General features: G+C 45.1%; 1 protein-coding gene across 2 annotated transcripts in view; it reads left to right on the forward strand.

The window, feature by feature from the left end:
• Positions 1-27,865, forward strand: part of SETD5 (SET domain containing 5) — a 2,687,190-nt gene that overhangs the window by 1,523,599 nt on the left and 1,135,726 nt on the right. For both annotated transcript variants that reach the window (XM_044078031.1, XM_044078032.1), the window contains exon 14: positions 206-421. In XM_044078031.1, the coding sequence (XP_043933966.1) occupies positions 206-421 (216 nt within the window). The remainder of the gene's footprint in view (positions 1-205; positions 422-27,865) is intronic.

Here is a 27,865-nt window from a genome sequence, read left to right on the forward strand (position 1 = left end):
GTTTCAATAAGTGAAGGATATTGGTGTATGTTTTTTCAAATCTAAACTGGTGTCATATTATTTTTCTTGCATTTGAGATAATTTGAAATTCATTGCTGCTTTTATTTAACACCTGAATTTGTCCTAAAACTTGAAACTGTTTAAGCCGTACTTTTTCTTGACCTGATTTCTGTTTCTCTTGTTTTTGCCTCTATTTTTGTTTAAGATGCCAGAAGAGCAGAAGGTTGAAGCTGCTAACATCCTTGACAGTGTAGAAAAGCAAAAGTTGTCTTCAACTACGGACCATAGTGCTTGCTTAGAGGAAGAAGCTGATGTTGAGGCACCTACAGCAGACGCAGGAGAGCCTGAGAATGCTGAGCCAGCACATGTTCTGGGAAGTAGTCCTTCAGGAGTTAACACACTGCATTCTATGCCAGACCCTGTAAGATTTTTTTCTTGTTTTCGTCCTCCCTTTGTTATTGCTGTATACCGGTTAGTGTATTCAGTAGCACTGCTTTCTTGGCCCTCTCTTATTCAACATAGGGATCACATCTGCAGGTGTATTTTTCTTACCCCAGGATTTGCTGGAAGGCTAGGTGACTTGCATTGTAGACTGACCTCTGGAGCATTCTTTTGAGGTTGCTGCAAGCTTAGCTTTTTCCCAGATGAATTTTGACCAGTGTTCCATATAAAGAAGTTGTAGCAGAAAAGGATCCAAGGACCAGTCCAGCTACCTAATTAATAAACTCAGTCAGTAAAAGGGATGATGAACAAAACTTCAGCCTTAACACACAGTGTAAACATTTTTCAAATAAAAAGCTCAACATGTCCATACCTGAATAAGGACTAAAGTGTATTTATAATGTGAGCTAGGGGAGAAGTTTTAACCTGAGAGGGCCTTAAAGGTGCTTGAGTGACTGTTGGTGCTACCATTCCTGATGATGTAGACTGACATGGATCATTAAAACGTAATGTGTGATAAGTTTGTAGTTATCATATCCTATTAAATAGTAACAATTTGAAATGTCAGGATCCACTAGGATGAGTCCTGCAACACTGAGACTGCATGTCTGAAAATTGGACTTGCATATACCAAGTCTAAGATTGCCATTTTCTGGAATATTCCCTTTTCGCCTCTTTGTGGTGATTTCTGAGTTTATGTACATATAAACTTGGGGGTGTGGGGGGGTGCTGCTGGAAGAAAGTCTGCCACAGTGGTGTTCAGGGTGATAAGTTGCAAACTCTAAGTCCCTAATTACTGACCTGATGTCAGTCATACTAATCACTGTGCAGTAGCCTTAGCTGTATGAGCTATGGCCTGCAAAGAAATAAAAACACAGCTTCAAAAGCTTCATGGCACTTACCACATATCCAAACAGTCAGCTTGAGCTGAGCTGACTAAAAAGGCAGGTTTGGATGTCGAGCCCTACAGACCTTTCCTGCTGCTTAAGAATATGCACCTCTGAGGCCTTCGAGGATCAACGCTTGGCTTGTGCTGTTCCTGTGCTGGGCAGATGCATTCCCTTTGGTTGGAAAAACTTGGGTTTTAAAAATTGTTTGTATAGTTACACTTTTCTGTTCAGGAAAGTCATTTTAAAGCTAGGAGTTAGCATTTTAATGAACTGTCAAAAGACTGTGTTGTACTTTAAATGAGAGCGCTCTTTTTTTCCTGTCAGTTTAAAAGATGATTTGATGTTTCATTTTCATTCATTCCTCAACTGATGAGTGTCTCATCCGATCTGGCTGCTTTTACCAGATCTTTGGATCCAAGCTCTTGAGTTCCTCCCTCAGATCTGCATAATGCCCCTCCAACCAAACATACCTCAGATCTTGTTTGCTGCCATTTGGCTACAGATGTGTGGATCCTGTCGGCTGTCAAAAGACTGTGTTGTACTTTAAATGAGAGCGCTCTTTTTTTCCTGTCAGTTTAAAAGATGATTTGATGTTTCATTTTCATTCATTCCTCAACTGATGAGTGTCTCATCCGATCTGGCTGCTTTTACCAGATCTTTGGATCCAAGCTCTTGAGTTCCTCCCTCAGATCTGCATAATGCCCCTCCAACCAAACATACCTCAGATCTTGTTTGCTGCCATTTGGCTACAGATGTGTGGATCCTGTCGGCTGTCGAGTTTTTGGATGTTTTCCTAGGGAAGTAATTAAGTTTTGCCAACATTTCTAACATTTTCATTGATTCGTTTCTCTCACCTTCTTCCCTTGATTACCTTTTAGTTTTCCTATAAGATTTTCTGAGCTGCTGTTACTGATTTTTCGGTACTTTTCCTGAGTACCGTTGTTGGTACCTAGCTAAAATTTTCTTCTCTACTCTAGTGTTTTTGTCTACCATTGTTGGTAGTTATCTTTTTTTTAGCCTTTTTTCTGTCCTTTATAATCGTAAAAAAAAAAAAATCAAAAGTAAAGTATTTTTTTGCAGTTTTATTTCTTTTCATAATGTAGGCCAGTGTGGCAGATAAACCTACTGGCTTTAAAAAATGCATGTGTGAGCATAAAATACCAAACTCTTGAGGCCTATAGGAAGTATGTATATTGTTCAGGAGCCCACACATTTCATAGGTTGATAGGTTCATACTAGGCTATCTGCCCTAGGGCATTTATAAGCCTAGCCAGAATGTGTTTGGCTTTCGCCACCCATTTTAAATTAATTTTGCTATGCCCTTTTTCGAGGTTAGTATACTGTGCCTCTGTCTAACAGTGACACAGAAGTGATACCGGGTTAAACCTACGATCTCCCATCCACTCATCAAGATTCCTCTTGAAGAGAGTCAATGAGGGACTCTGCCTAACCTGGACTGGGATTTTATTCCAGAGTGAAGGGAGCCTCTGGGTTATGAATCTGTCCTTCCAGCATGTCCTATTTATTTCAGTGCTGAGGTTCAAATCTCTCAAGCGCGTAGCTCGATGGGATTTGGATTTTCTGAGGTGCAGCATGTCCATTAATTCCGGGTTGGACATGGCTTTAATACGTCAGGCACAGATCGCCCCTAAACAGGCGGTATGCCACTGAGTAGAGCTGGAGTTTCTTTAACCGGGCAGCATATGGCATCTGTTTGAGCCCTTTGATCCTCTTGGTGAGGTACTTTTGGGGTCTTTCCAGTTGCTGCAGGTGTCTGGTAAGGTACATCCCAAAAGGGGCATTGTACTCAATTATGGTCCTGATGAGGGATGAGTAAAGAGGCACGATGACCTCCACTGATCTAGATGCGAATCCTTTCATGATTAGGTGGGCTATATAAAATGTTTTTCTAACCACTTTGGCCACGTGGTTGTCAAATGAGAGATTGCTATCAACTTGGGTCCCCAGGTCCCTAATTACTATTGTACTTAATGGATTACCATCTATATGGTAATTTGTGGGCACTTTGTTTTTGCCAAAGGGGATGACTATACACTTTTTGGCGTTTAGCTTGAGGCCATGGCTCTGGCACCAGTTGTCTGTTTCTATGAGGCCCTTTTGGAGGATGCTTGTGTCGGCTGGAGAGTCGATTATGGCGCCCAGTTTGCAGTCATCTGCGAACTTGGTCAGCCACAGTCCTTTAGTGTTGGCTTGTACCTCCGAGAAATATATACCGAACAAGATAGGTCCCAGGACTGAGCCTTGTGGGACGCCACTTGTAACTGGTTTGGAGTCTGACATGGCTCCAGCAACTCTAACCATGTGGGTTCTGTCCTTGAGCCAGTTTGCAACCCATCTAGTGACATAGGGGTTTATATTTAAGCTGGTGAGCTTATCTATAATGCCCGAGTGGGGTATTGTATCGAAGGCTTTTGCGAGGTCCAGGTAGGCTGTGTGCACCACCTTCCCCTCATCAATGGCCTTGGTGACTGTTTCATAGAAATCAGCCAGGTTTAAGAGGCAGGATCTGCCCTTAACAAAGCCGAACTGGGTAGGATCCAGTTGTCTGTAGGTCCCCAATATCTTTATTTATGAGGTCCATGATGATCCTTTCCATAGCTTTGCAGACCAAGCTAGTCAGGCTTATGGGGCTATAGTTTCCAGGATCCGTTGAGGCACCACCTTTGTGGAGAGGGACCACTGTTGCTGTACGCCACTCTTTGGGTACATATCCTGTAGTAAGGCTGAGATTGAACAGTAGTTTTATGTTTGGGTTTAGCTCTTCTTGGAGTTCATGTAGGACGCAGCCCGGGACACCGTCTGGTCCCATTGATGCTGTGTTTTTTGCTTTGGAGAGGGCGGCTCTTACCTGAGCATCTGAGATGTCAGGGGGGCAGCACTCTGCTGGGATAGATATTTGCCCTTTTGGTGGGGAGGGGGGGGGAGTTTGCGCTGAACCTGTCAGCTAAGATATTGGCAATGTCTGTGGGTTCGGTGTATTTTTTGTCATTTTGGACTTTGGGTACATATCCTGTAGTAAGGATGAGATTGAACAGTAGTTTTATGTTTGGGTTTAGCTCTTCTTGGAGTTCATGTAGGACGCAGCCCGGGACACTATCTGGTCCCATTGATGCTGTGTTTTTTGCTTTGGAGAGGGCGGCTCTTACCTGAGCATCTGAGATGTCAGGGGGGCAGCACTCTGCTGGGATAGATATTTGCCCTTTTGGTGGGGAGGGGGGGGGAGTTTGCACTGAACCTGTCAGCTAAGATATTGGCAATGTCTGTGGGTTCGGTGTATTTTTTGTCATTTTGGACTAATTCTGAGCATATCTAGGAATTCCCACCCAGGTTCCTAACATAACTAAAGAAAGCCTTGTGATTATCCTTAGTGTCCTGTGCAGTTTTTCTCTCGAAGCTGACCTTAGTCGATTTTATGAGTGGCCGTAGTTTTTTGCTAATACTGATCAGAGATGCCTTCCCTTTTTGGGATTTTGCTCTACAATTTAGTAGCTGCCTCCTCCTGTTGTATAGTTTGTTTATGGCTGGGGTCCACCAGACAGGATGTCTGCCTTTGGAGGATTGGGTCTTGGTTTTATTTGGGATTGCATGATCCATGCATTCCTGAAGGTGTTCATAGAATGTATTTATAAAGGATTCTGTGGTCTGGGCCGTATTTTCCACAGGCCCGGGGGCTTTGAAGGATTCCACCTCGGTTTTGAGGAGTGTGAAATTTGCTTTAGAGAAGTTCTTCACTGTGGTTTTCTGGGCAGGAGGTGGGGTCGGGATGTGAATATCCAGTGAGATTAGTTTATGGTCTGATCTTACCAGTGAGGGATACACTTCTGGTCTGGAGCATAGAGTCACCATGTTGGTGATGATCAGGTCCAGTATGTTTTCCCCTCTTGTGGGAGTGGTAACAAGTTGTTCCATAGCGTTTGAGTTTATAAATTCTAGGAACCTTTGGGCTAGGGTGTTGGAGCTAGAGTAATGCTCCCAGTCTATGTTTGGGTAGTTGAAGTCGCCCAATATAATGGTGTTTGGAGAGACCTTCATATTTTCCAGTGTTCTCAGGAAGGCAGAGTGGGGTTCCTGGGTTTGGGAGGGTGGTCTGTAGCAGGCTGTAAACTGGAAGGCAGGTTTTTCCCACTGTTAGTTGCACATGGATAGTCTCTGATGCTTCGTGCTGTGCCACCAACCTGGAGGTGTGAGTATCTTTGACGAATATTGATACTCCCCATCCTTTTGTGGTTCGGTCCAAGTTTTGGGGCCGAAAAGCATGGTATGAGGTATAACCTAGTAGTGCTGGGGTGCTCTCAGGAGCTTTGAACCAGGTTTCTGTTACTGCACAGATATCGATGTTCTCCATGCTAAGGAGAGTTTCGAGTGTGTGCATCTTGAGGTTTAGACTTCTGGCGTTGAGTAGCATTACTCTTAGTTTCTTATCCCTTGTGATACCTATGGAGGTGGGTTTGTCTTTTGAGTCTTGCCTAAAAAAGGCACTATGGGAGTAGCAAGAGCCTTTACCAATATCCGAAAGCCCAGGGGTGACAGGTGCAAGCCGTCCCTAGCGAAGCATCGTGGCTTGTTGAGCATGTCATCCCTGGCTGACAGGCATTGGATCCCCTTTGAATGACACCAATACTTAAGCCGATTGTTGAAATTGATCATCTTGTCTTCATATTGTGGCAGCATTCTTGGTGAGGGTAAGATGCTACTCAAGGTCAGGGTCATACTGGCCTGGGCCACATGCTCAGAGAGCTCCTCTGTGTCTCTTTTCATGTAGTCCAGGGAGGTACGTCTCAGGTCATTCACACCAGTATGGACAATGACTGAGTCATATTTGTACTTGCCTTGGAGTGACCTGAGTGCTTGTGTTATGTGGCGAATCCTAGCGCCCGACAGGCAGCTCACCGTGACCACCTCCTTGTTCAGCCTGGTGAGCAGGACGTCAGTGTGCCTGACTATAGTCACCTGTTACAAGTGTATCAGGTGTGTTGTTTAGCCTTAAGGGCTGTGACTGTTAGGCACACTGGCTTTGTGAGCTATGTGTTGCACGTGTTTTGTTTTGGGGTAGCGATTGCTTGGGTATCTGCTTTGGAGGTCTCTGCTGCTTAGGCAGATTTTTATTTAGAGCCTCCGAGTATGTTTTTGTGTGTTTGTGTTTGGTTTGCTGTCGTGGTAGGTCTATGTGAGACTGTAATTGTAGTGAGTGTGGTTTCCTTCTCCTCCTGACTGGTTACGCCAGTACTGAGTTGAGAGAGCTTAGCCTCCAGTTTGGCTATATGGATGCATCTCTCAAATGTGTTGGAATTTGTTGGGAGGAGGAGAGGGTTGTCTGTGTACATGAGGCAGTTGTAACATTGCCTCAAGATTCCCAGATTCACCAGCTGGACCAGAGAGGAGATTGACAACTGACCTTTGGACATGGTAGAATAGTATTGGGAATTCCTTTATAATTGAAAAAAAAGGGCCAATGGGGAACAAGGTACTCCAGGTGAGTTTGTGAGGGTGTAGTGCTTTAAATTTTTTAGTGCTGACTTGTATAATTGCTTTAGTGAGCAAGTGCCAGGTAACTTAAATGCAATGTGTTACACGTAACTTAAATGCAAAAATGACAAACAGTAACTTTCTTTTAAGTGAAACAAGGAAATTAGTACAGTAAGCAATGCAGATATCACTAGGGATCCACAGAAGCGCTGAAAAGCCGCGTTTTAGGTGGTATTAGCGTTTCAGGGAAATAACAAGCAAACAAACAAGCATACAAACAAAGCTAGATTCAGCAGGCCTGGATCTAGTCTGTGCTACAGCAAACAAGGTGTACCAATTTCAGTAAGAAACAGTTGAAATATGCAGGCACTATAAGCCTTTAACCAGAAATTCCCAGTTCTGAAGGGCAGAGTCCAGCCTCTCCTCCCACAAGAGTGCAGACCACGAACCTTCTTAATGTAAAATAACTGGCCTGAAGGCCAAGTGCTTAAACCAGAACTAATGCACTTTTAGAATAACAGACACTGAGCCCTCAATCAGCAGTTTCCAACTTAGAAGGATGTAAGCTACCTGTCCTGCCACCACAGTGCAGGCCACAAACCTTCCTAATGTAAAACAACTGGTCTGAAGCCCAAGTGCTTAATCCAAAAGACTTAGAATGATAGCTACACTTTAATCAAGTTACTACCAAGCAGTAGTAAATACAATTGAATACTTTAAAGAATGCCTGGATTAGTGCTCAAGTTATACAAACAAAGCTAGATTCAGCAGGCCTGGATCTAGTCTACGCTACAGCAAACAAGGTGTACCAATTTCAGTAAGAAGCGGTTCAAATATGCAGGCACTATAAGCTTTTAACCAGAAATTCCCAGCTCAGAAGGGCAGAGAACAGCCTGTCCTCCCACAAGAGTGCAGACCACGAACCCTTTTAATGTAAAATAACTGGCCTGAAGCCCAAGTGCTTAAACCAGAATTAATACACTTTTAGAATAACAGACACTGAGCCCTCAATCAGAAGTTCCCAACTTAGAAGGATGTAAGCTACCTGTTCTGCCACTTCAGTGCAGACCACAAACCTTCTTAATGTAAAACAACTGGTCTGAAGCCCAAGTGCTTAAACTAAACGGCTTAGAATGAGGTACACCAAGCAGTAATAAATACAACTGAGTACTTTTAAGATGACGCAAAAGCAAAATAAAGTAGGAAGAAACACAAATACAGTAAAAGCAGAAATATTTTTTTTTTTTTTTTTTTAGATGCGAACTGCTCCATTTTTTTTTTTTTTTAGATGCAAACTGCTCCATTTGCTCTGGTTTCAACTCCAGGGCTCTCTGACAGGAGGAACAAGCTAGTCTTGAATGGCCTTCTACCTTCCACTTTTGCTGCAGCTGGAGCTCAGACCCCCTCAAAAGAGGGGTGGGCCCGACATGGTTCCCAAAGATAAAGAATCTCATGAGAGGTCACTAGATCTACATCGTCAGCTCCTTCATTGGAGCCTCCTGCCAAAATATCGGGAAAATTTGATCCAACCATCTCGCATCCATCTACTTCAGAGTAATCTCTGATACAGTCATCTCTTCCCCTACCGGATCTAGTAACATCTAGGCCCCCTTCACCCTTCTTGGAGCAGTCCCCCCTCAGACACTCCAGAACTCTGTCCTATACCTCTTTGCTGAGGTTTTCCAGGAGTTTGTCCGAGGCTGATGTGGATAGGATGCTGAGAGAATTCCTCAGAACTCATATCCATATGGGGGTACTCCCATCGGCTCCATGAGCCAACCTATGGCTCCCTTCCCCTTTGGTCTCCTTATTTCTGAACTGACCTGTTTCAGAACCCTCAGATCTGCAGTCCCTGGGGGTGTCCTCAATGGACACAGACTGTTTTCAACTCCAGTTGCTTCCGTGAGTTATCCACCTCCTTGCCTTTCAGAGCCAGAAGAATTTCTGATCGAAAGTGTTTGTTCCAGACTGGGGGGGGGGGGGGACTAGTCAACTCTGAAGCTACTAGAGTCATCCCAGCCTCTCACAGCTTTGGTGCTGGTCGGCTTGGGTCTGACTCCTTCCTGGGGTGGAGTGCTTGCAGGGTTGCATCAGCTGATGGTTCAGGAAATATTGTTTTCTTTACTCTTGATTTCAGTTACACCCCGTAGTGCTCTGCCTTTGAGATTGTGGACAGGACCTTCTCTTTACCTAGAGAAAGGATATCCCCCCCCCCCCCCGAATCAAACAACTTTACCTTCTTCAGTTCTTTGCTGTGGGCCTTGTTCTTTCATTCCACTCAAACAGCCAGCTCAGTCAAGTCTTAAGTCAGTCCCTCAGGACTCCTCTCATCTCTCCTGGTACCTCTTCAGATGATCCAGCTGATGAGGTCCCTCAGAAGAGAAACATGTAAAAGGAGTCGCATAGATTCCCCTCAGGAATCTCTTAAGGCGGACACTGATTTTGATGAAGAGAAAGGGTCCCCCAGATCTCCACATGAAGACTTCTCACCTGTGACATTCTAGAGCTTTTAAAACATAGTAGTGGTTGGTCTTTGATAACCCCTTCCCAAGAGGAGTTCTTGGAGGCTTTCAGGTCTGGCCTGACTATTATTTGGGTGACTTCTCTGGCTGACAAACTTATCCTATTTCTTGATGGGTGTGGAAGGAACTAGATACTGTGGAGTCCATCCCTATATGTCCAGACAAAATTTAGCCCCTCCCAAGGACAGGACACACTGGAGCATGGGGGGCCCCAAGTTGATGCCATGATTGTGGTGGTGGCCACCAGAAAAGAGCTTGCAGAGCTGTTCTGTCCATCCCCCTAACAGGGAGCCCAGGGCTTTGGACAGATTCAGCAAGTGCTTGGAGATTTCAGCCACCTTTGTTCTGTGATAGTTGAATTACCTGGCACATTTTACAGGATTACAAAGAGATTTCACTATCTCTTTCTGGGTCCATGTCTGCTGTGGACCACAATAGTGTCTCCTCGCAACTGTCCAGCCTTCTATCAATATGTAATGTGTCCATGAGGCTGGTCTCGCATGCAGTGGAAGCTACCTCAAGGGTGGTGGGTTCAGGCATAGCCATTAGGATACCTGCCTGGATGTGACACTGACTTTGCGGAGCCCTTTGTCTTCATTCATCAATGGTCCCTTGATAGATCTTACTTATTTAGCCTTAAAGTAAAGGACATGCTCTCCAGAGGTGAACAAGATGGAAAACCCTGTCTGCCGTAGGGATACTTTTTTGTAACCCTCAAAGCCCTTTTTCCCCGGAATCAACACGAAGGTAGAAAGGTGTGGTTCTGCAAATCTTGGGGTCCTTTTCAAGACTCAAGAAGACATGGTTATCCCAGAGTTGGGAGGGGGGCTCAAGTGTAAGATGCTGCTCCTGTAGCAGAGGTGGTCCACAGATTTAGGGCTCTGGAACTCCTCTTTGGTCAAACACAGTGCTCCTGAAAGGCGGCCCAACTGCTCCCCTCTAGTAACAGTTGGGGGGGCATTTGTTTCTGCAGCGAAGAGCATGGTTTTTCATAAAATATTCCTGGGTGTAGAGAATTGTATCCAGAGGTTATATCATGCCATTTTCCTAAGTTCCCCCTCCACAAGAATGAAAAGAATCCCAGATGTCGTCCTATTCATATGCTGCAGCATTCATAACATGGGGTAGTCAGCCTCCAGCTGACTCGTACGTCCGGCCAGTATGTCAAAGTCTAAATGCCACTGTAAGATACGTGCAATGCCACACATGAGTTAGCGTACGTCGGCCATAAAGAGACGTCTGGTATAAAGCAGACATCAGCAGGTGCTTACCTCAAAACTTTTCTGCCTCCTGTCCAATTGCCAGCTCCGGTCATCTGTCACCAGAGAAGTCGCGTTTGTTCTTCAGATAAGTACCCTGTTGGGGCTTTTTCTTTATTCCTTTAGGCTACTGTGTGTTTTTTTTTTTTTTTGTAGTGAGTACATCAGCTAGGAAGGGCAATTGTCAGTGTGGAAGGCAGATTCCACATAACTCCCATGAGCTTTGCTTGTTTTGTCTAGGCCCAGATCACAATCACACCTGCTGCACTGTGTCTCTAAGGCCTTTGTGACAAAAACCCTCAATACCCATCTAGCCTCTCAAGTTATTCTTGAAAAATCAATGCCTTAAGCACGTGGCTCTAGATATGGAGCAGATGTCGGATCCTTTAGACAAGCCGCAACTCAAGAAGGCCAAGAAGCCTCAGCCGGACCCAGCTGCTACTCCCTCTATTTCAGGTGATCCTCTCGAGGTGGATGAAGGTCTGGAGGCCACCTTGGAATCTACAGCACCTCCTTGGGACAGGTACCACCACGGAAGCCATCAAAGGATCTGCAAGCACGTTCCAGAGGGATTTGCAGGTGTCCGATTCGGGCGCTGGTGGGCGGGGGGGACCACGGCTGGTTGTCTCTGAAAGCCCACTCTGCATCAGTCAGATTGTTGTAAACAAATATGTTCCCACATACGTAGAATGCTGCTTGCCCGTCAGGCCTGTCAATCTGTCACCTCCTGGCTCATGAGGTGCCAAAGAAGAAACAATTTAAAACTAAACGTGATTCTCCAGTTCATCAGGACCAGGTTCCTGATCCAACTCCTGACTGGCAGGCCTTTATCCACGACCTCTTTAAAGCCTTAATGGCCCTCCACCAGACCTCAGCCCCTTCTGTTTCTTCATCGGCCTTTTCTCCTTTTACCCCCTTGAAGAGGCCTTCAAAGGACGTCTCATCTGAGGCGGAGAATTCATCAGGGGACAAGTCTCTGGCTTACGCTACTCGCATTGCTTCTCCTTTAGGATATGCCTCCCCAAAGGAGGAGTCTAATGGTATGGATTCCCCTGGTTAAGGATATTTCCTTTTGGGAGACCATCTTGAAGATGGACTTTAAGTGGGATTGCTACCAGATCTCTGAAATCCAGATGCGGCACTATTGACCTCCTTCAGATGGAATCCCCTAATCCATTAGCCATCCCTCCTGTCCTGCCAGCCTTCTTGAATGCTTTCACTGCATCTTCCAAGTGCCCAGATTCCCTGCCTCCAGCTCCCAAACGCTCAGATAGACTTTAAGAGGTGCCTGAGGATGGCAAATTCCTTTTTAAGCACCCTCTGCTGATCCAGCTATTTCAGTGGCAGCAGATAAAGCTTCTAAGCTTTTGCTTTTGTCCTCTCTGCTCCCCCATGATAAGGAGAGCAAGGTCATGGAGAGACTGGGGGAAAAAGTGTATATGGGTCTACAACATTGGCATTCAGAGCAATGAGCTATTGGACACATACATGGATAAATATTCCATGACTGTTCTAGCAGATGCAGTGAAACTGCTATCGGAGTTCCTGGATTCCCCCACCAAAAGCCAAGCTGTCGACCATTCTTAATTCCTCCTCCCAGGTCACCAGGTACTTCAAATGCAGCTATGACACTGCGAAGGCCTGCAGCTACAGGGTCTGTCCTGAGAAAGTACTCATGGCTTAGACTGCAACCGTTACCTGATGATATCAAAGCTAAGCTTGTGGATGCCCCTCTGGACAAAAAGCCCTATTTGGCAGTGCAACTGCAGAGCTTTTTAAAACTTTTCAGGCGAAGGGGAAGGAACTCTAGGATTTACAACACAAACACATTTTTGTCTCTCCCGTTCCCACTTCCAGAGAAATTACCCAGCCAGAACCACCTTTGTAAGGAAGACAACTAAATCTCTCCCATCCAAAGGTAAGAAGGATTATAGGAGACAGGTTCTCTCTGTTTGCTTCTACACCTTCTCCAGAAAAGACTTTTAAGGCCAAATTTGGTAGTCTCTGACTACCAGCCCCCAAATCCATCTACCCCCCATTTCTCTTCACCTTTCTTTCCCTCCTGGTTTGGAAATGAATAACCCAGGACTCCTGGGTCCTTTCTATCATCAGTCAGGGCTATCCCATGGTATGGGAAAGCCCTCCTTCCTTCAGGGGCATTCCACAGCTACCACGATACCAATTGGAATTCTTCTGACTAGTCCTCTCTCTTCTTTCTCAGGGCACTATCCAGGATGTTCCACCCTCTCAAAGGGGGAAAGGATTTTACTCCAGGATGATGTTCTTCGTGTTTCACTGTTGCAGTTATTACATTTGGGTTATCTGCTTGCAGGTAGCCTTCAGTCGGCCTGATTAACAAAGTCTTGGGTGCTGCATCGGTTGCTGTCCCTTCTTCCATGATGTCAGGGGGTATAAAATGTGCAGCCGACGCCATTACATTAGTCTTTCTTGCCGTGTGGTAGCAGAAGCAGTTCGCAAGTGCCAGTCAGCCGACTCCTGAAATTTTCATTTTCGAATTTCAGAACCGAACTCTTCAACTAAAGCTAAGTACCTCATTGGGGAAACTGTTTCTTGCTCCTTACCGATGTCAGTAAAAGTTAATAATTGCATTACTTGTGGAAAGCAAATACCTCATAAAGATTTTCATTCGTACTGTATTCCTTGCCTAAGCCCTGACCATGACGTACCTTGCTGTTGGTTTTGTGCTTTATTTAATCAGCGGACTATCAGTCGTTGGTATGTTTTCGCCTCTAAATATTTCGATTCTTAGTTAATTTATCCAGAAATGTCGTCTGTTAGCCATCCGACTACCGGGATTCCGAAAAAACGCAAAGATAGACAGAGACAGGCCGCCAAAGTCCGAATGCTTCTCCTAAGCTAGTCGCCAGTTCGCCAGTATTCAGTGAGGCACATGTTCATCGTGTTTCACTGTTGCAGTCATTACACTTGGGTTATCCTGCTGGCAGGCTACCCGCAGTCGGCCTGAATTCCAAAGTCCTGGTCCGGCGTTGGTTGTTGTCTCCTCTTCCCTGACGTCAGTGCGCCAGGGGTATAAAAGATGCAGCCAACGCCATTTTCTTCAGTCTTTCTTGCCGCGCGGTGCCCGAAGCAAAAGCAGTTCGCAAGTGCCGGTCGGCCGACTCCTGAGATTTTTGAAATTGAATTTCAGATCCGAATTCTTCAGTAAAGCTAAGTACCCCAATGTGGAAACTTTTTTCTTGCTCCAGACCGATGTCAGAAAAAGTTAACAATTGTATTTCTTGTGGGAAGCAAATACCTCATAAGGATTTTCATTCTTAATGTATTCCTTGCCTAGGCCCTGACCACGACATTGCTAGTTGTCGGTTTTGTGCTAGATTTAACCAACGCACGATAAAGCGTTGGTACGATTTTGCTTTTCATTACTTTGGCCGAAGGTTTAGCTATATAATGCCATCGGAACAACAGACCGGAATTCATAAAAAGCGCAAGGATAAAGAAAAGGACAGGCATCCGAGGTCCAAAACACACGACGAAGCCTCTTCTAGGCCACTCGCCAGTTCACCGGTGCTCAGTGAGGTTCTTTTGCAGCCCCTGACTCCAGCTACCTCAGAGCCACAGGCCAACTCCGACTCTCACGTGGAGACAACTAGGCCTCTGGATACTCAAGGTATCGGCCCTACGGAAATTAATCCCTCAGATGGGTCCGGAGCCGCTGAGCAGGCATCTGCTTCTGAGGATGTTTTCAGACCTACACAACTTTATATAAAGCCTACTTCAGCATCCAAGATAAAGTCTAAAGCAGCGTTAAAGACAAGGAAACAAGTACAGCATTCTCCAGGACAAACTTCTATGCCTAAGAAACAGATGCTCAAAATGGTCGAAGACCTAATTACTTTGATCAGGGGTTCCCATCCCCCTCCTGATAAGAGGCATAGGCAAGATACTGAATATGATTCCTCTGATCAGGTTTCCATTTCCTCTGATTCCTCTTCAGAACAGGGTTATTCTATTCCTCCCTATGAGGATTCTGATGCTGAAGATTCTATTCCTTCAGCTTCTCCTCCTGAGGATTACTCATTTGGGGAAACCCTGCATACCATAAGGAAGCATTTCCACTGTGAGAGCCAAGATTATTCAGAGTCTAATAAAAGGTTTAGAGACTTTCTTTTACTTCCTCAGCACAGACCTTGCAATCCCTCCTGTTCTAGACATAGTAGATGATGTATTTTCAGAGTCCGGCCTGTCTCCAGACTCTCTACCTCCTGCACCAGTTAAGCCGGACAGATATTACAGGGTTCCAGATTCCCATAAATTTCTATTTAAAAACTCTGCTGCGGATCCAGAAACTATCTCGCAGGGTCCCAGAGGGATCAAGGCTGCTACTGCTAAAAACCCTGTTCCCTCGGATAGAGATTCTAGGGCTCTCGACAGATGGGGGGAAAAAAGTCTACACTTCTGCTACCTTGGCTGTAAGGGCTTTAAATTGTCAGTTTCATATGCTCAAATATCAGCAATACTTAATGTCTTTGTTAAAACAAAAAATGTTGGCAAATTCTGAATGTTCTGAAAACAAAGATTTGCAGGATTTATTGCATGCAGCTGAACAAGTGGGAAAACATTCTTTGCAATGTGGTTATGATTCACTGGAGGCCAAGTACAAGGCCGCTGTTACAGGTTCTGTTATTAGAAGGCATGCTTGGTTAAAGGAACACTCTGCCTGATCATGTTAAAGCAAAATTATTGGATGCTCCTTTACAGCATGATACTTTGGTGTTAAGGCAGAAGAGGTGTTGAAGAAAATGGAGGATAAAGCTAAATCTATGCAGACAGTAAAGGATTTCTTGCAGGTACAGCCACCCAGATTTAGCAGGAACTGGCCTTCTAAGAATTGGTCCTTTCCAGTGTCAGACAGACCTCAAAGAGGCAGATTCAGATGCCCTAGAGGCAGGTAATAGCCCCAGGGCTCATACAGGCCCAAACAGTGGGATGCTTCTACCTCCAAAAGCGGAGAAGACAAATCACAGCCTTATAGGAAACAGTCCCAATGACTTCCCTCTGCCAATGCCAAGCACTTATCTTTTGGCAGCTCCCTTAGGGGGAACGCTAGCACTTTTTTCACAAAATTGACACAAGGTCACCCAGGACAAATGGGTCTTAAATATAGTCTCTCAGGGCTACAGGTTCCACTTTCACACCCTTCCAAAGGCGAAAGGTATGCCAGACCTGCCACACAATCAATGGGCAGAGGAACAAAAACAAGTTTCATCTCTCATGGACATGAGGGCTATTCAGCCAGTACCACAACAAGAGCAAGGACAAGGATTTTACTCAAGACTTTTCTTAGTACCAAGAAAGGACAAAGCCTGGAGACCAATTCTGGACCTGTCTATTCTAAATACTTTTATGGATGTTCCAAAATTCAAAATGTTGACTCTGCAGCAGCTTCTGCCCATGCTGGGCAAGAAGGCTTGGCTTGTAACTTTGGACCTCAGAGAGGCATACCTGCATGTCCCAATCAGACAATCTTGTAGAAGATACCTCAGATTCATAGCTGGCTCAATGCACTACCAATTCTCTGCACTGCCCTTTGGCTTATCTACTGTGCCCAGCGTCTTCACAAAATGCCTGGCACCAGTAATTGCATTTTGCAGACAAAGAGGAATTCAAATATTTCCCTACTTGGATGACTGCCTTATTCAAGCAGAGACCAAAGACATTCTACTAAAGCATCTGGCGTTTGTAGAAAGATTACTAATTTGCCTAGGGTACACAGTAAACGAAAAGATATCAAAACTAGTACCCTCTCAAGAGAGAATATTCCTGGGTGCAAGCTTAAATATAACTGCCCAGATGGCTTATCTCACGCCAGACAAACAAAGTCAACTGACTTCTTACTTCGAAAACATGGCAACAAAGACCCAGCTATCTGCAAGAAAAATGCTGCAGGCTCTGGGATACATGGCATCCTGCATTTTACTAATTCCATATGCAAGACTGCATATGAGGAAACAACAATGGTATCTAAAAATTGTTTGGACTCAACATTGCCACAGCTTGGAAACATTAATTACTCTCATTCTCTGCCTGCAACAGGAGTTTCGATGGTGGGCACAGGCCTGTCACCACAACAAGAGACAGCCATTCGCTTTACCCACAGCCAGGCAGACACTAACAACAGATAAATCAGATTATGCCTGGGGGGCACACATGGCAGGAAAATGTATTCAGGGCACATGGCCCACAAGCCAAATGCATCTTCATATCGATCGGAGAGATGCTAGCTGTACAGAATGCCATGACAGCCTTCAAGGACCTACTTCATCCAGGACAATTGCTGATAGACGGACAATACTACAGTCATGTGGTACATAAACAAGCAAGGAGGCGCACATTCCTACCCCCTCTGCAGACAAGCCATGACTTTGTGGAACACAGCATTGACTTATCAAGTACACCTGCAAAAGTGGAAACTAGATCCACAAATCTTCAGATTGATAACAGGGAAATGGGGATGCCCAGACATAGATCTATTTGCCTCCCCTCACAACTGCCAGCTACAGAGATTCTGCCTTCGGACTTATCATGAACAAGCATGGAAAGTGGACGCCCTTTCATTCAGCTGGAAAGCCCTCACAGTATATGCCTTCCCTCCTCTGCCTCTCCTCCCCAAGGTACTCCTAAAGGTCAGACAAGAGAAGCCAAAAATGATGCTGATTGCCCCAGACTGTCCACGCCAGCACTGGTACCCAATCCTAAAAATCTTGTCTCAAGGCCCAGCCTGGACATTACCTCAAATTCCTCATTTGCTGACCCAACCAAATAATCAGATCCTACACAGCCAACTCGGAACCCTAAATCTGGCTGCATGGCGGGTAATGTAACCATTCAGAACACACCTCTCTCTAAAGCAGTTATGGATGTTATTTTGGAGGCCAGGAGGCCCAGCACCAGAAAATCTTATGCAGGAAAATGGAAGAGATTCTGTGCTTGGAACCAGGCACAAGGAATTGACATGCTTGTACCAAACATTCCTTAGATTTTACAATACCTAACAGAGATGCTAGACAAAGGCCTATCCTTCTCATCAATTAAGATCCATGCCTCTGCCATTTCAGCTCATTACAATACAGACCCACCTATTTTTTCTCAGCCACTGTTAAGACAGTATCTCAGAGGGGCCAAAAACTTAAGACCTCCAAGGAGAGCTCCAATACTGGCTTTTGACCTCTGTTTTTTCTTGGAAAAACTCTCACTGCCTCCGTTTGAGCCAGCCAATACAGCTGAGATAAAATACTTATGGAAAAACAGCTCTTCTCCTAGCAATAACTTCAGCAAGAAGAGTCTCAGAGTTACAGGAAAAAATGGCTGTGGAACCTTTTATTATTTTCCATCCTGACAGGGTTTCTCTAAGGACAAACCCAACATTTGCCTAAGGCAGTGTCCAGTGTGGCTCTTCACCAAACCATACATTTGCCTACCTTTTATCAAAACCCACAGAATAAGGGGGAGAGACTTCTGCATTCTTTGGACATAGACAGCTATGCTTTTACTTGGACAAAACTAAAGATTTCAGAAAGCCTGAGCAACTCTTAGTGGCATATGCTGCAGGATCGCAAGGAAAAGCTATTTCAAAGCAGACTATTTCAAAATGGATAGGCCACTGCATTCGTTTCTGCTATTCACAGTATGGCAAATCAGTGCCTAAGGGCATTAGGCCACATTCTACCTGAGCAGCAGCCACTTCAGCAGCCTTCCTCAGAGGAGTACCAACCAAGGACATTTTGGAGGCTGCAACCTGGTCTTCAGTGCACACTTTTACCAAGCACTACCACTTACCTCTTTACTCTAAATCCAGAACAGGCTTTGCCACTGCAGTTCTGCAGGGCCTCATAGCCACTCCTAATTCTATTTAGGCCCAGCCACCCAACCTCAGCTTTGAGATTCAACCCAAGTGTAATGACTGCAACAGTGTAACACGATGAACATAATACAGTTGTGTACCTACCTTTAATGTAGATGTTCGAGTGTATTCACTGTTGCAGTCCAGGTTACCCTCCCACCATCCCCCTTTCATTGCTGGGACTTATCTGTACTTCTCTATTCTATACAGCCAGTGGTGTGTTTGCTTGTAGATGAATGTTATGTGCATGCTTTTTTATGATCAGAAATTTTTAGCCTACCCTTTTGGGGGCACCTGACATCTGGGGCAAGAAAAACTGAAGAAAATGGTGTCTGCTGCATCTTTTATACCCCTGGCGCACTGATGTCAAGGAAGAGGTGATAGCAGCCGGCGCCGGACCAGGACTTTGGAATTCAGGCCGACTGCAGGTAGCCTGCCAGCAGGATAACCCAAGTGTAATGACTGCAACAGTGAATACACTCAAACATCTACATTTATGGTAGGTACACAACTGTACTTTTTGCAGCCCCTGATACCCACTACTTCAGATTCGCAGGCCTCAACTGAGACCCATTTGGAGTCTGGTATGCCGCAAGATGCTTCAGCTGTGGAACCTGTGGATGTGTCTACCTTGGATGGGTCCGGTGCCACTGTGCAGGCACCGGCTTCTGAGGGTGTATTCAGGCCTACTGGCTTGCATATTAAACCAGCGCCATCTTCAAGGCCTAAAACTCGATCCATGCCTAGAAAACCGATGTCCAGACTTGCATGGTCAGGCCTCTATGCCTAAAAAACAAATGGTAAGAATGGCTGAAGACCTTATTACTTTAATCAGGGGAAAGCAACCTTCCCCCACTAAGAGACCTAAGACAGAATTTGCTTATTTTTCTTCTGATCAGGATTCTGAAATTTTTGTTTCCTCCGATGACTAGAATTTACCCTTATCTATCTATGAGGATTCTGATGTAGAGGACTCTATTCCCTCTGCTGCCCCACCCCCCCCCAAGAGGATTTTTCTTTTGGTGAAACCTTCCATACTCTTGGGGAGCATTTTCACTGGGAAAGCCAGGATTACTCTGATTCTAAAGAGAGGCTTAGGGATTTCTTACTCCTGCCCCAACACAGGCCTTTAGCTATTCCCCCTGTACTGGACATTGTTGATGATGCCTTTTCGGAGTCTAGTTTGGCACCTGATTCCTTACCTCCTGCTCCCAGAAAACCAGATAGATATTACAGGGTTTCTGACTCTCACAAGTTCCTCTTTAAAAATCCTACTGCGGCTCCTGAGACCATTTCACAGGGACCGAAGGTCATTAAGGCTACTACTGCCAAAAATCCTACCCCCTCTGATAGTTTCCAGGGTGTTGGATAGATGGGGTAAGAAGGTATACACTTCTGCAGCCTTGGCCATTAGGGCCTTAAACTGCCAGTTTCATATGTTAAAGTATCAGCAGCATATTATTATATTACTTAAACAGAAAATGATGATTCCTGACTGTGCTGAAAATAAGGATTTACAGGATTTAATGCATTCTGCTGAACAAGTTGGAAAACATACTTTGCAATGTGGTTTTGATTCACTAGAGGCATCTTGCAGGGCTGCTGTTACTGGGTCTGTACTTAGAAGGCATGCTTGGCTTAAGGAGCAATCTTTGCTTGATCATGTTAAAGCTAAATTGCTGGATGTTCCCTTAAACCAGGACTGCCTGTTTGGCAACAGAGCAGTAGTAGTACTTAAAAAGATGGAGGAAAAAGCTAAATCTATGCAAATTGTTAGATTTCCTGCAAGTCCAACCTCCAAGATTTAGTAGGCATTGACCTCTAAGAATTGGTCCTTTCCTGCCTCTACCAGACCGCCTTAGTCCAAACCCAGAACCAGCAGAACACGCAGGTGTCAGTCACAAGGTATGCACAGGACTAAGCAGTGGGGGGGATCCCACTTCCAAAGCAGGGAGTAGTAAGACTCCCCCTTATAGTAAACTGTCTCAATGACTTAACTTAGAAACTTCCAAGCCCTTCTCAACTGACTGCTCCTTTAGGGGGAAAGATTGCTGTGCAGGCACAAAACTGGGAACTCATTACCCAGGACAAATGGGTTTTAAATATAGTTTCCCAAGGATACAGATTCCACTTCCACACTTTACCAACCCCAAACAGTTGGCCAGCTCTACCCCTAAATCAGTGGGCAGAGACCCAAAAACAAGTACTTTCTCTCTTAAGCATGGGGGCTATTCAGTTGGTACCACAAGAGGAAAAGGGACAAGGTTTCTACTCAGGACTTTTCCTGGTACCTAGAAAAGACAATTCATGGTGTCCTATTCTGGACCTGTCTACTCTAAACACCTTTTTGGTGATTCCAGAATTCAAGATGCTAACTCTTCACCAGATGTTCATCGTGTTTCACTGTTGCAGTCATTACTCTTTGGTTATCCTGTTGGCAGGCCTATCCTCAGTCGGCCAGAATTCCAAAGTCTAGGTCCGGCGTCGGTTGCTGTCTCCTCTTCCCTGACGTCCGTGCGCCAGGGGTATAAAAGATGCAGCCAATGCCATTTTCTTCAGTCTTTCTTGCTGTGCGGTGCCCGAAGCAAAAGCAGTTCGCAAGTGCCGGTCGGCCGACTCTTGAGATTTTCAAATCCGAATTTCAGAACCAAAGTCTTCATTAAAGCTAAGTACCCCATTGGGGAAACATTTTTCTTGCTCCAGACCGATGTCAGAAAAAGATAACAATTGTATTTCTTGTGGGAAGCAAATACCTCATAAGGATTTTCACTCTTACTGTATTCCTTGCCTAGGACCTGATCACAGTGTTGCTAGCTGTCGGTTTTGTGCTAGATTTAACCAACGCACTATTGAGCGTTGGTTTGATTTTGCATTTCATTACTTTGGCCGAAGATTTAATTATATAATGCCATCGGATCAGCCAACAACCAGAGTTTACAAAAAACGCAAGGAAAAGGATAGGCATCCGAGGTCCAAAACCGACAACGAGGCCTCTGCTAGGCCAGTCGCCGGTTCTCAGGCGCTTTCGCAGCCCCTGGCGCCCGCTACCTCAGAGCCACAGGCCACTTCTGACTCCCATGTGGAGCCGTCTGGGCCTCTGGATACTCAAGGTATTGGAAACTCGGAAATCATTCTCTCAGATGGGTCCGGAGCTGCTGAGCAGGCATCGGTTTCTGAGGGTGTCTTCAGACCTACACAACTATAGATTAAGTCATCTTCAGCTTCAAAGACGAAGACTAAAGCAGCTCTAAAGAAAAAGAAACAAGTACAGCATTCTCCTACTCAGACTACCATGCCCAAAAAACAGATGCTGAAAATGGCCGAAGACCTAATTATTTTGATCAGGGGCTCCCATCCCCCTCCTGATTAGAGGCCTAGGCAAGAGACAGAGTATGATTCTTCTGATCAGGTTTCTATTTCCTCTGATTCCTGTTCTGAACAGGATTACTCCATGTTTCCCTATGAGTATTCTGATGCTGAAGAATCCATTCCTTCAGCCTCTCCTCCTGAGGATTATTCTTTTGGGGAAACCCTGCATACCATATGAGAGCATTTCCACTGGGAGAGCCAAGACTATTCTGAATCTAAGGAAAGGCTCAGAGACTTTCTGCTACTTCCTCAGCACAGACCCCTTGCGATTCCACCTGATTTAGACATTGTTGATGATGTATTTTCAGAGTCTGCCTTGTCCCCTGACTCTTTGCCCCCTGCACCTGCTAAGCCAGACAGATACTACAGGGTTCCAGATTCTCATAAATTCCTATATAAAAACCCCGCTGCTGACCCTGAAACTATATCTCAGGGTCCAAAGGGGTTAAAGCTTCCACTGCAAAAAACCCTCTCCCCTCTGATAGGGATTCTAGGACTCTAGACAGATGGGGGAAAAAGTATACACTTCTGCTACCTTGGCTGTAAGGGCTTTAAATAGTCAGATGTTCTTCGTCTTCCATTGCTGCAGTCCTGACTATTGGGTATAGTCCGCGTCCAGTCGGCCCGAATACCAGAGTATAAGGCTGACGTCGGTCAGGGCGCATTAGACTGACGTCAGTACGTCAGGGTACTAATGCGCATGACCGACGTCATATCCTCAGTCTTTTTTTGCCGCATGGTCCGATGCAGAAGCAGTTTTGCGAGTGCAGGTTGGCGTTCTGAAATATTTCCGAAACCGGAGTTTCAGACCGAAACAGAGTTGGCTAAGTACCCGTTAGAACATTTTGATTTTTCTTGCCTCAGTATTTTACGGATGTCAGAAAAAGTGAATAACTGTATTTCTTGTGGGAAACAGATACCTCATAGGGATTATCATACCTTGTGTATACCTTGTTTAGGGCCTGAGCACGACGTTGTTGGTTGCCGCTCTTGTGCTAGGTTTAACAAACGCACTATTAAGAGGAGGTTAGACTGTGCCAGGTTAGTGTTTGGGAAGCGTTGCAATTATAAAATGCCGTCGGATGCTCCGGCGCCTTCCTCCAAGAAGCGTAAGGATAAAACAGTGAAGCCTAGGGTTGAGGAACCGGCAGTCCCGGACGTCGGTTCTTTAGAAGGCTCCGTGGAGCCGGAGGTTTTGCCAGGAGTTTCCATGGAGTCCCAGGCAGAAACTATACTCTTACAGGATGTGCCTTCTCAGGAGGTAGGCCAGGCTGAGGGGGCTTCTCAGGTGACTGTTCTTCCCTCTCTTCCCAAGGTAGTTAGAGCCTCTCCTTCTGTTGCCAAAGCTCCTTTGAGAGGTAGGCCTAGTTCAGCTTCAGTGGGGGCTTCTCCTAGCATTTCGGGTTCTGTACCTAAGAAACATATGCTTAAAATGGCAGAAGATTTAATTACTATGATTAGGGGTTCTATGCCCCCGCCTGATAAGAGGCCTAGGGTGGAACCGGAGTTTGATAGTTTTGAACAGTGTTCAGAGGCTTCCGAATCATCTGTGGAAGATATGCAGGAGTATCCTACTTATTCTGATTCTGATGTGGATGATTCCACTCCAACAGCTTCTCCTCCTGAGGATTTCTCATTTTCAGAGACTCTGCATTCCATGAGGGAGCACTTTAAATGGGAAGGCCAGGATTACTCTGATTCTAGGAAAAGGCTTAGGGAGTTCTTGTTTTTACCCCAGCATAGGCCTTTAGCTATTCCTCCTGTGTTGAATGTGGTGGAAGATGTTTTTGCAGAGGCTTCCCTGAACCCTGACTCTTTGCCTCCTGCTCCTGTTAAGCCTGATAGGTATTATAGGGTGCCCGAAGCTCATAAATATTTGTTTAAGAGTCCTAGGGCGGACCCAGAAACTATTTCTCAAGGGCCTAAGGGTGTAAAGGCTTCTGTGGTTAAAAATCCTGTTCCCACTGATAAAGAGGCAAGGGCTTTGGATAGGTGGGGAAAGAAAGTGTATACTTCTTCCACTCTAGCCATGAGAGCTTTGAATTGTCAGTTTCACATGCTAAAATATCAGAATTATCTCCTTTCACAATTGAAATCTAAGGTGGATGCTTTGGCGGAAGGTATTGAGTGTAAAGAGTTGCTGGATTTGGTTCATGTGTCTGAACAAGTGGGTAAGCATTCTTTGCAATGTGGTTTTGATGCTGTACAGGCCTCCTCGAGGGTGGCTGCTACCAGTTCTGTTCTTCGGAGGCATGCCTGGTTGAAGGATCAGAATTTAGCTGAGCATGTTAAGACAAGGATTTTGGATGCTCCTTTACAGTCTGATGTGTTGTTTGGATCGCCTGTGGAAGCAGTTTTAAAGAAAATGGAGGACAAAGCTAAGTCTATGCAAACTGTTAAAGATTTTTTGCAGGTGCAGCCACCAAAGTTTAGTAGAAATTGGCCTGCTAAGGGGTGGACATATCCTGCTTATGATTCCCAGTCTAGGGGTAGGTCTAGACGTGGTAGGGGCAGGGCTCAAGGTTCTTTTAGGCCTAGAACAGGGAGTTCGCCTGCTCAGACTTCTGGTGAGGGCAGGGGTCAGTCCTTTCGTAAACAGACCCAATGACCTGTCTTTTCAGCTGCCAGCAGATTCACGTTTGGCAGCTCCTTTGGGAGGAAGACTGTCTCTTTTCAAAGAAAATTGGGATTTAATTACTCAAGACAAATGGGTGTTGGATATCATTCACCACGGTTACAGATTTTATTTCCATACAATGCCCCTTTCAAAGGCATGCCAGATGTTCCTCCTCCACAAAGAAAAGAGGCTCACAAGCAAGTTTCTCAGTTACTTCACATAGGGGCCATTCAGCCAGTCCCTGTATCAGAAAGGGGCCTAGGATTTTATTCTCGCCTGTTCCTAGTACCAAAGAAGGGGAACACGTGGAGACCAATTTTGGATTTATCTATCCTCAACACTTATCTGGACATTCCCAAGTTCAAGATGTTGACGTTACAACAGCTTTTACCTCTGCTGGGCAAAGATCACTGGATGGTAACTTTAGATCTCAAAGAAGCTTACCTTCATGTGCCTATAAGGCTAAGTTGCAGGAAGTATCTGCGGTTTCGAGCTGGAAATTCTCATTATCAGTTCTCTGCATTGCCCTTTGGCTTATCTACTGCGCCCAGAGTGTTCACAAAGGTTCTGGCTCCAGTGATAGCTTACTTCAGGCTTCAAGGAATTCAAATCTATCCTTACTTGGACGACTGCCTGATTCTGGCTCAAGAAAAGGAAGATCTTCTACAGCATCTGGAATATGTTATCGCAGTGCTAAGATGCCTAGGGTATTCTGTGAACGAAATAAAGTCCAGTCTAGTACCCTCTCAAGACATGTGCTTTCTGGGTGTGAGACTGAATACAGCAGCCCAGATGGCCTTTTTAACCCCGGACAAACAAAAGAGTCTGTCACGTTACTTCCATCAACTATCTCATCAGTCCGTGCTGACTGCAAGGACAGTCCTTCAAGCATTAGGGTTCATGGCATCTTGTATTCTGGTGCTTCCCAATGCCAAACTGCATATGAGGAGGCTACAATGGTATCTCAAAAATGTATGGACACAGCACTGCCAGGATTTGGACACTGTCATTCAAATAATACCTTGCCTTCAAAAAGAATTCTTGTGGTGGGCTCAGGAATGTCACCTAAACAAGGGACTCTCTGTGACCCGGCCAGAGGCAAGTCAGATCTTAACGACAGATGCCTCGGACATTGCTTGGGGAGCTCATCTAAATGGAAAGTGGATACAAGACAAGTGGCCTGCCAGACTACAGCATCTACATATCAACATGAAAGAGATGTTAGCAGTCCAGTTTGCATTAATGGCTTTCAAGGAGTTACTTCTTCCAGGGCAGGTGTTGATTCTAACAGACAACACAACTGTCATGTGGTACATCAACAAGCAAGGGGGAACACATTCTTATCCTCTATGCAGGCAAGCAATGATTTTATGGGAGACTGCGCTAAGCCTGCAACTAACTCTTCAGGCAAGGTTTCTGCCAGGAGCACAGAACTCCTTAGCAGATGTGTTAAGCAGACAAATCATGGATCCCCACAGTGGAAACTGGATCTTCATGTATTTCAGAAACTGACAGTGTCATGGGGAACTCCAGACATAGATCTGTTCGCTTCTCCACTAAACCACCAGCTGCCAAAGTATTGCACAAAGGGGTTTCATCACACAGCTTGGAAAGTGGATGCTCTGTCTTTCAGTTGGAAAAACCTTCATGTGTATGCCTTTCCACCTCTGCCTCTTCTTCCAAAGGTACTGTTAAAGGTCAGACAAGACAGGCCAAGGATGATTTTGATAGCTCCAGATTGGCCTCGGCAACACTGGTACCCACTACTACGGAGTCTGGTAAAGAAGTCTCCATGGCCTTTACCTCTGATTCCTCATCTGTTATCTCAGAAGGACGGTCATCTGCTCAATGTCAAGCTTCACTCTCTTCATCTAACAGCCTGGCATATTCTGTGTTGAAACACAGCAGGTCTCAACTTCCTCAACAAGTTTTAAATGTGATTATGGAAGCTAGAAGACCTAGTACAAGGAGAGTGTATGCAGAAAAATGGAAGAGATTTTTATTTTGGAGTACAGCAAAGAATTTGGAGATTTCTGAGCCTAATTTGAGTGTGGCTCTTCAATATCTTACTGAATTATTGGACAAAGGTTTGTCCTTCTCTTCCATTAAGATTCATGCTGCAGCAATTTCAGCTCACTATGATTGTGACCCACCTTTGTTTTCGCATCCTTTGTTCAAGCAGTTTCTTAGAGGGGCAAAGAATATAAGACCCCCGTAGAGCTCCTACTCCTGCTTGGGATCTCAATTTTGTGTTGGAAAAACTTACTCTACAACCTTTTGAGCCTGCAGCTACTGCTGAATTGAAATACTTGTCATGGAAGACTGCTTTTCTGTTGGCTATTACTTCTGCAAGAAGGGTGTCTGAGTTGCAGGCCCTTATGGCAGTAGAGCCCTTTTGATTTTCCATAAGGATAGGGTATCATTACGTACTAATCCTTCTTTTATGCCTAAGGTGGTTTCTAGTGTGGCTTTAAACCAAACTATTCATTTGCCTACGTTTTTTGCAGATCCTCAGAATAAAGGGGAAAAGATTTTGCACACTTTAGATGTACACAGGCAATTGCGTTATTATTTAAGCAGGACTAAGGATTTTAGGCAGTCTCAGCAGTTGTTTGTTTCTTTTGCTTTGAGTTCACAGGGCAAGCCTGTGTCAAAACAAACTATTTCTAGGTGGATTGGCTTTTGCATTGCATTTTGTTATTCCCATCATGGCAAGGAGATTCCAGCTGGGATTAGGACTCATTCCACTAGGGCTACTGCCACTTCAACAGCATTTCTAAGGGGTGGCAACTAAGGATATTTTGGAAGCAGCTACTTGGAGTTCAGTGCATACTTTCTCTAAGCATTATCACCTTCCTATCTACTCTAAGTCTAGGGCTGGTTTTGCCACAGCTGTTTTGCAAGGCATGTTGTCAGCTCCTACTTCTTTATAATTTGCCAGCCTCCCTTACCTCTGCTTTGGGATTCTACCCAATAGTCAGGACTGCAGCAATGGAAGACGAAGAACATAGTACAGTTTTGTACCTACCATAAATGTAGATGTTCGAGGATTCCATTGCTGCAGTCCAATACCCTCCCTCCTTCCCCTCTGTATTTAGGGGTGGTTGTGTAGGTGAGTTTTCATGTATATATTGTTGTATATATTGTGCATGTTTTTGGTGCAGGTTTTTTGGGACTTGTCTTTTTAGGGTCTTCTGACATCTGGGGCAAGAAAAGACTGAGGATATGACGTCGGTCATGCGCATTAGTACCCTGACGTACTGACGTCAGTCTAATGCGCCCTGACCGACGTCAGCCTTATACTCTGGTATTCGGGCCGACTGGACGCGGACTATACCCAATAGTCAGGACTGCAGCAATGGAATCCTCGAACATCTACATTTATGGTAGGTACAAAA

This window comes from Protopterus annectens, chromosome 7.part0 (genome assembly GCF_019279795.1).
Source record: "Protopterus annectens isolate FY-2018-M chromosome 7.part0, PAN1.0, whole genome shotgun sequence".
NCBI classification, from domain to species: domain Eukaryota; kingdom Metazoa; phylum Chordata; order Ceratodontiformes; family Protopteridae; genus Protopterus; species Protopterus annectens.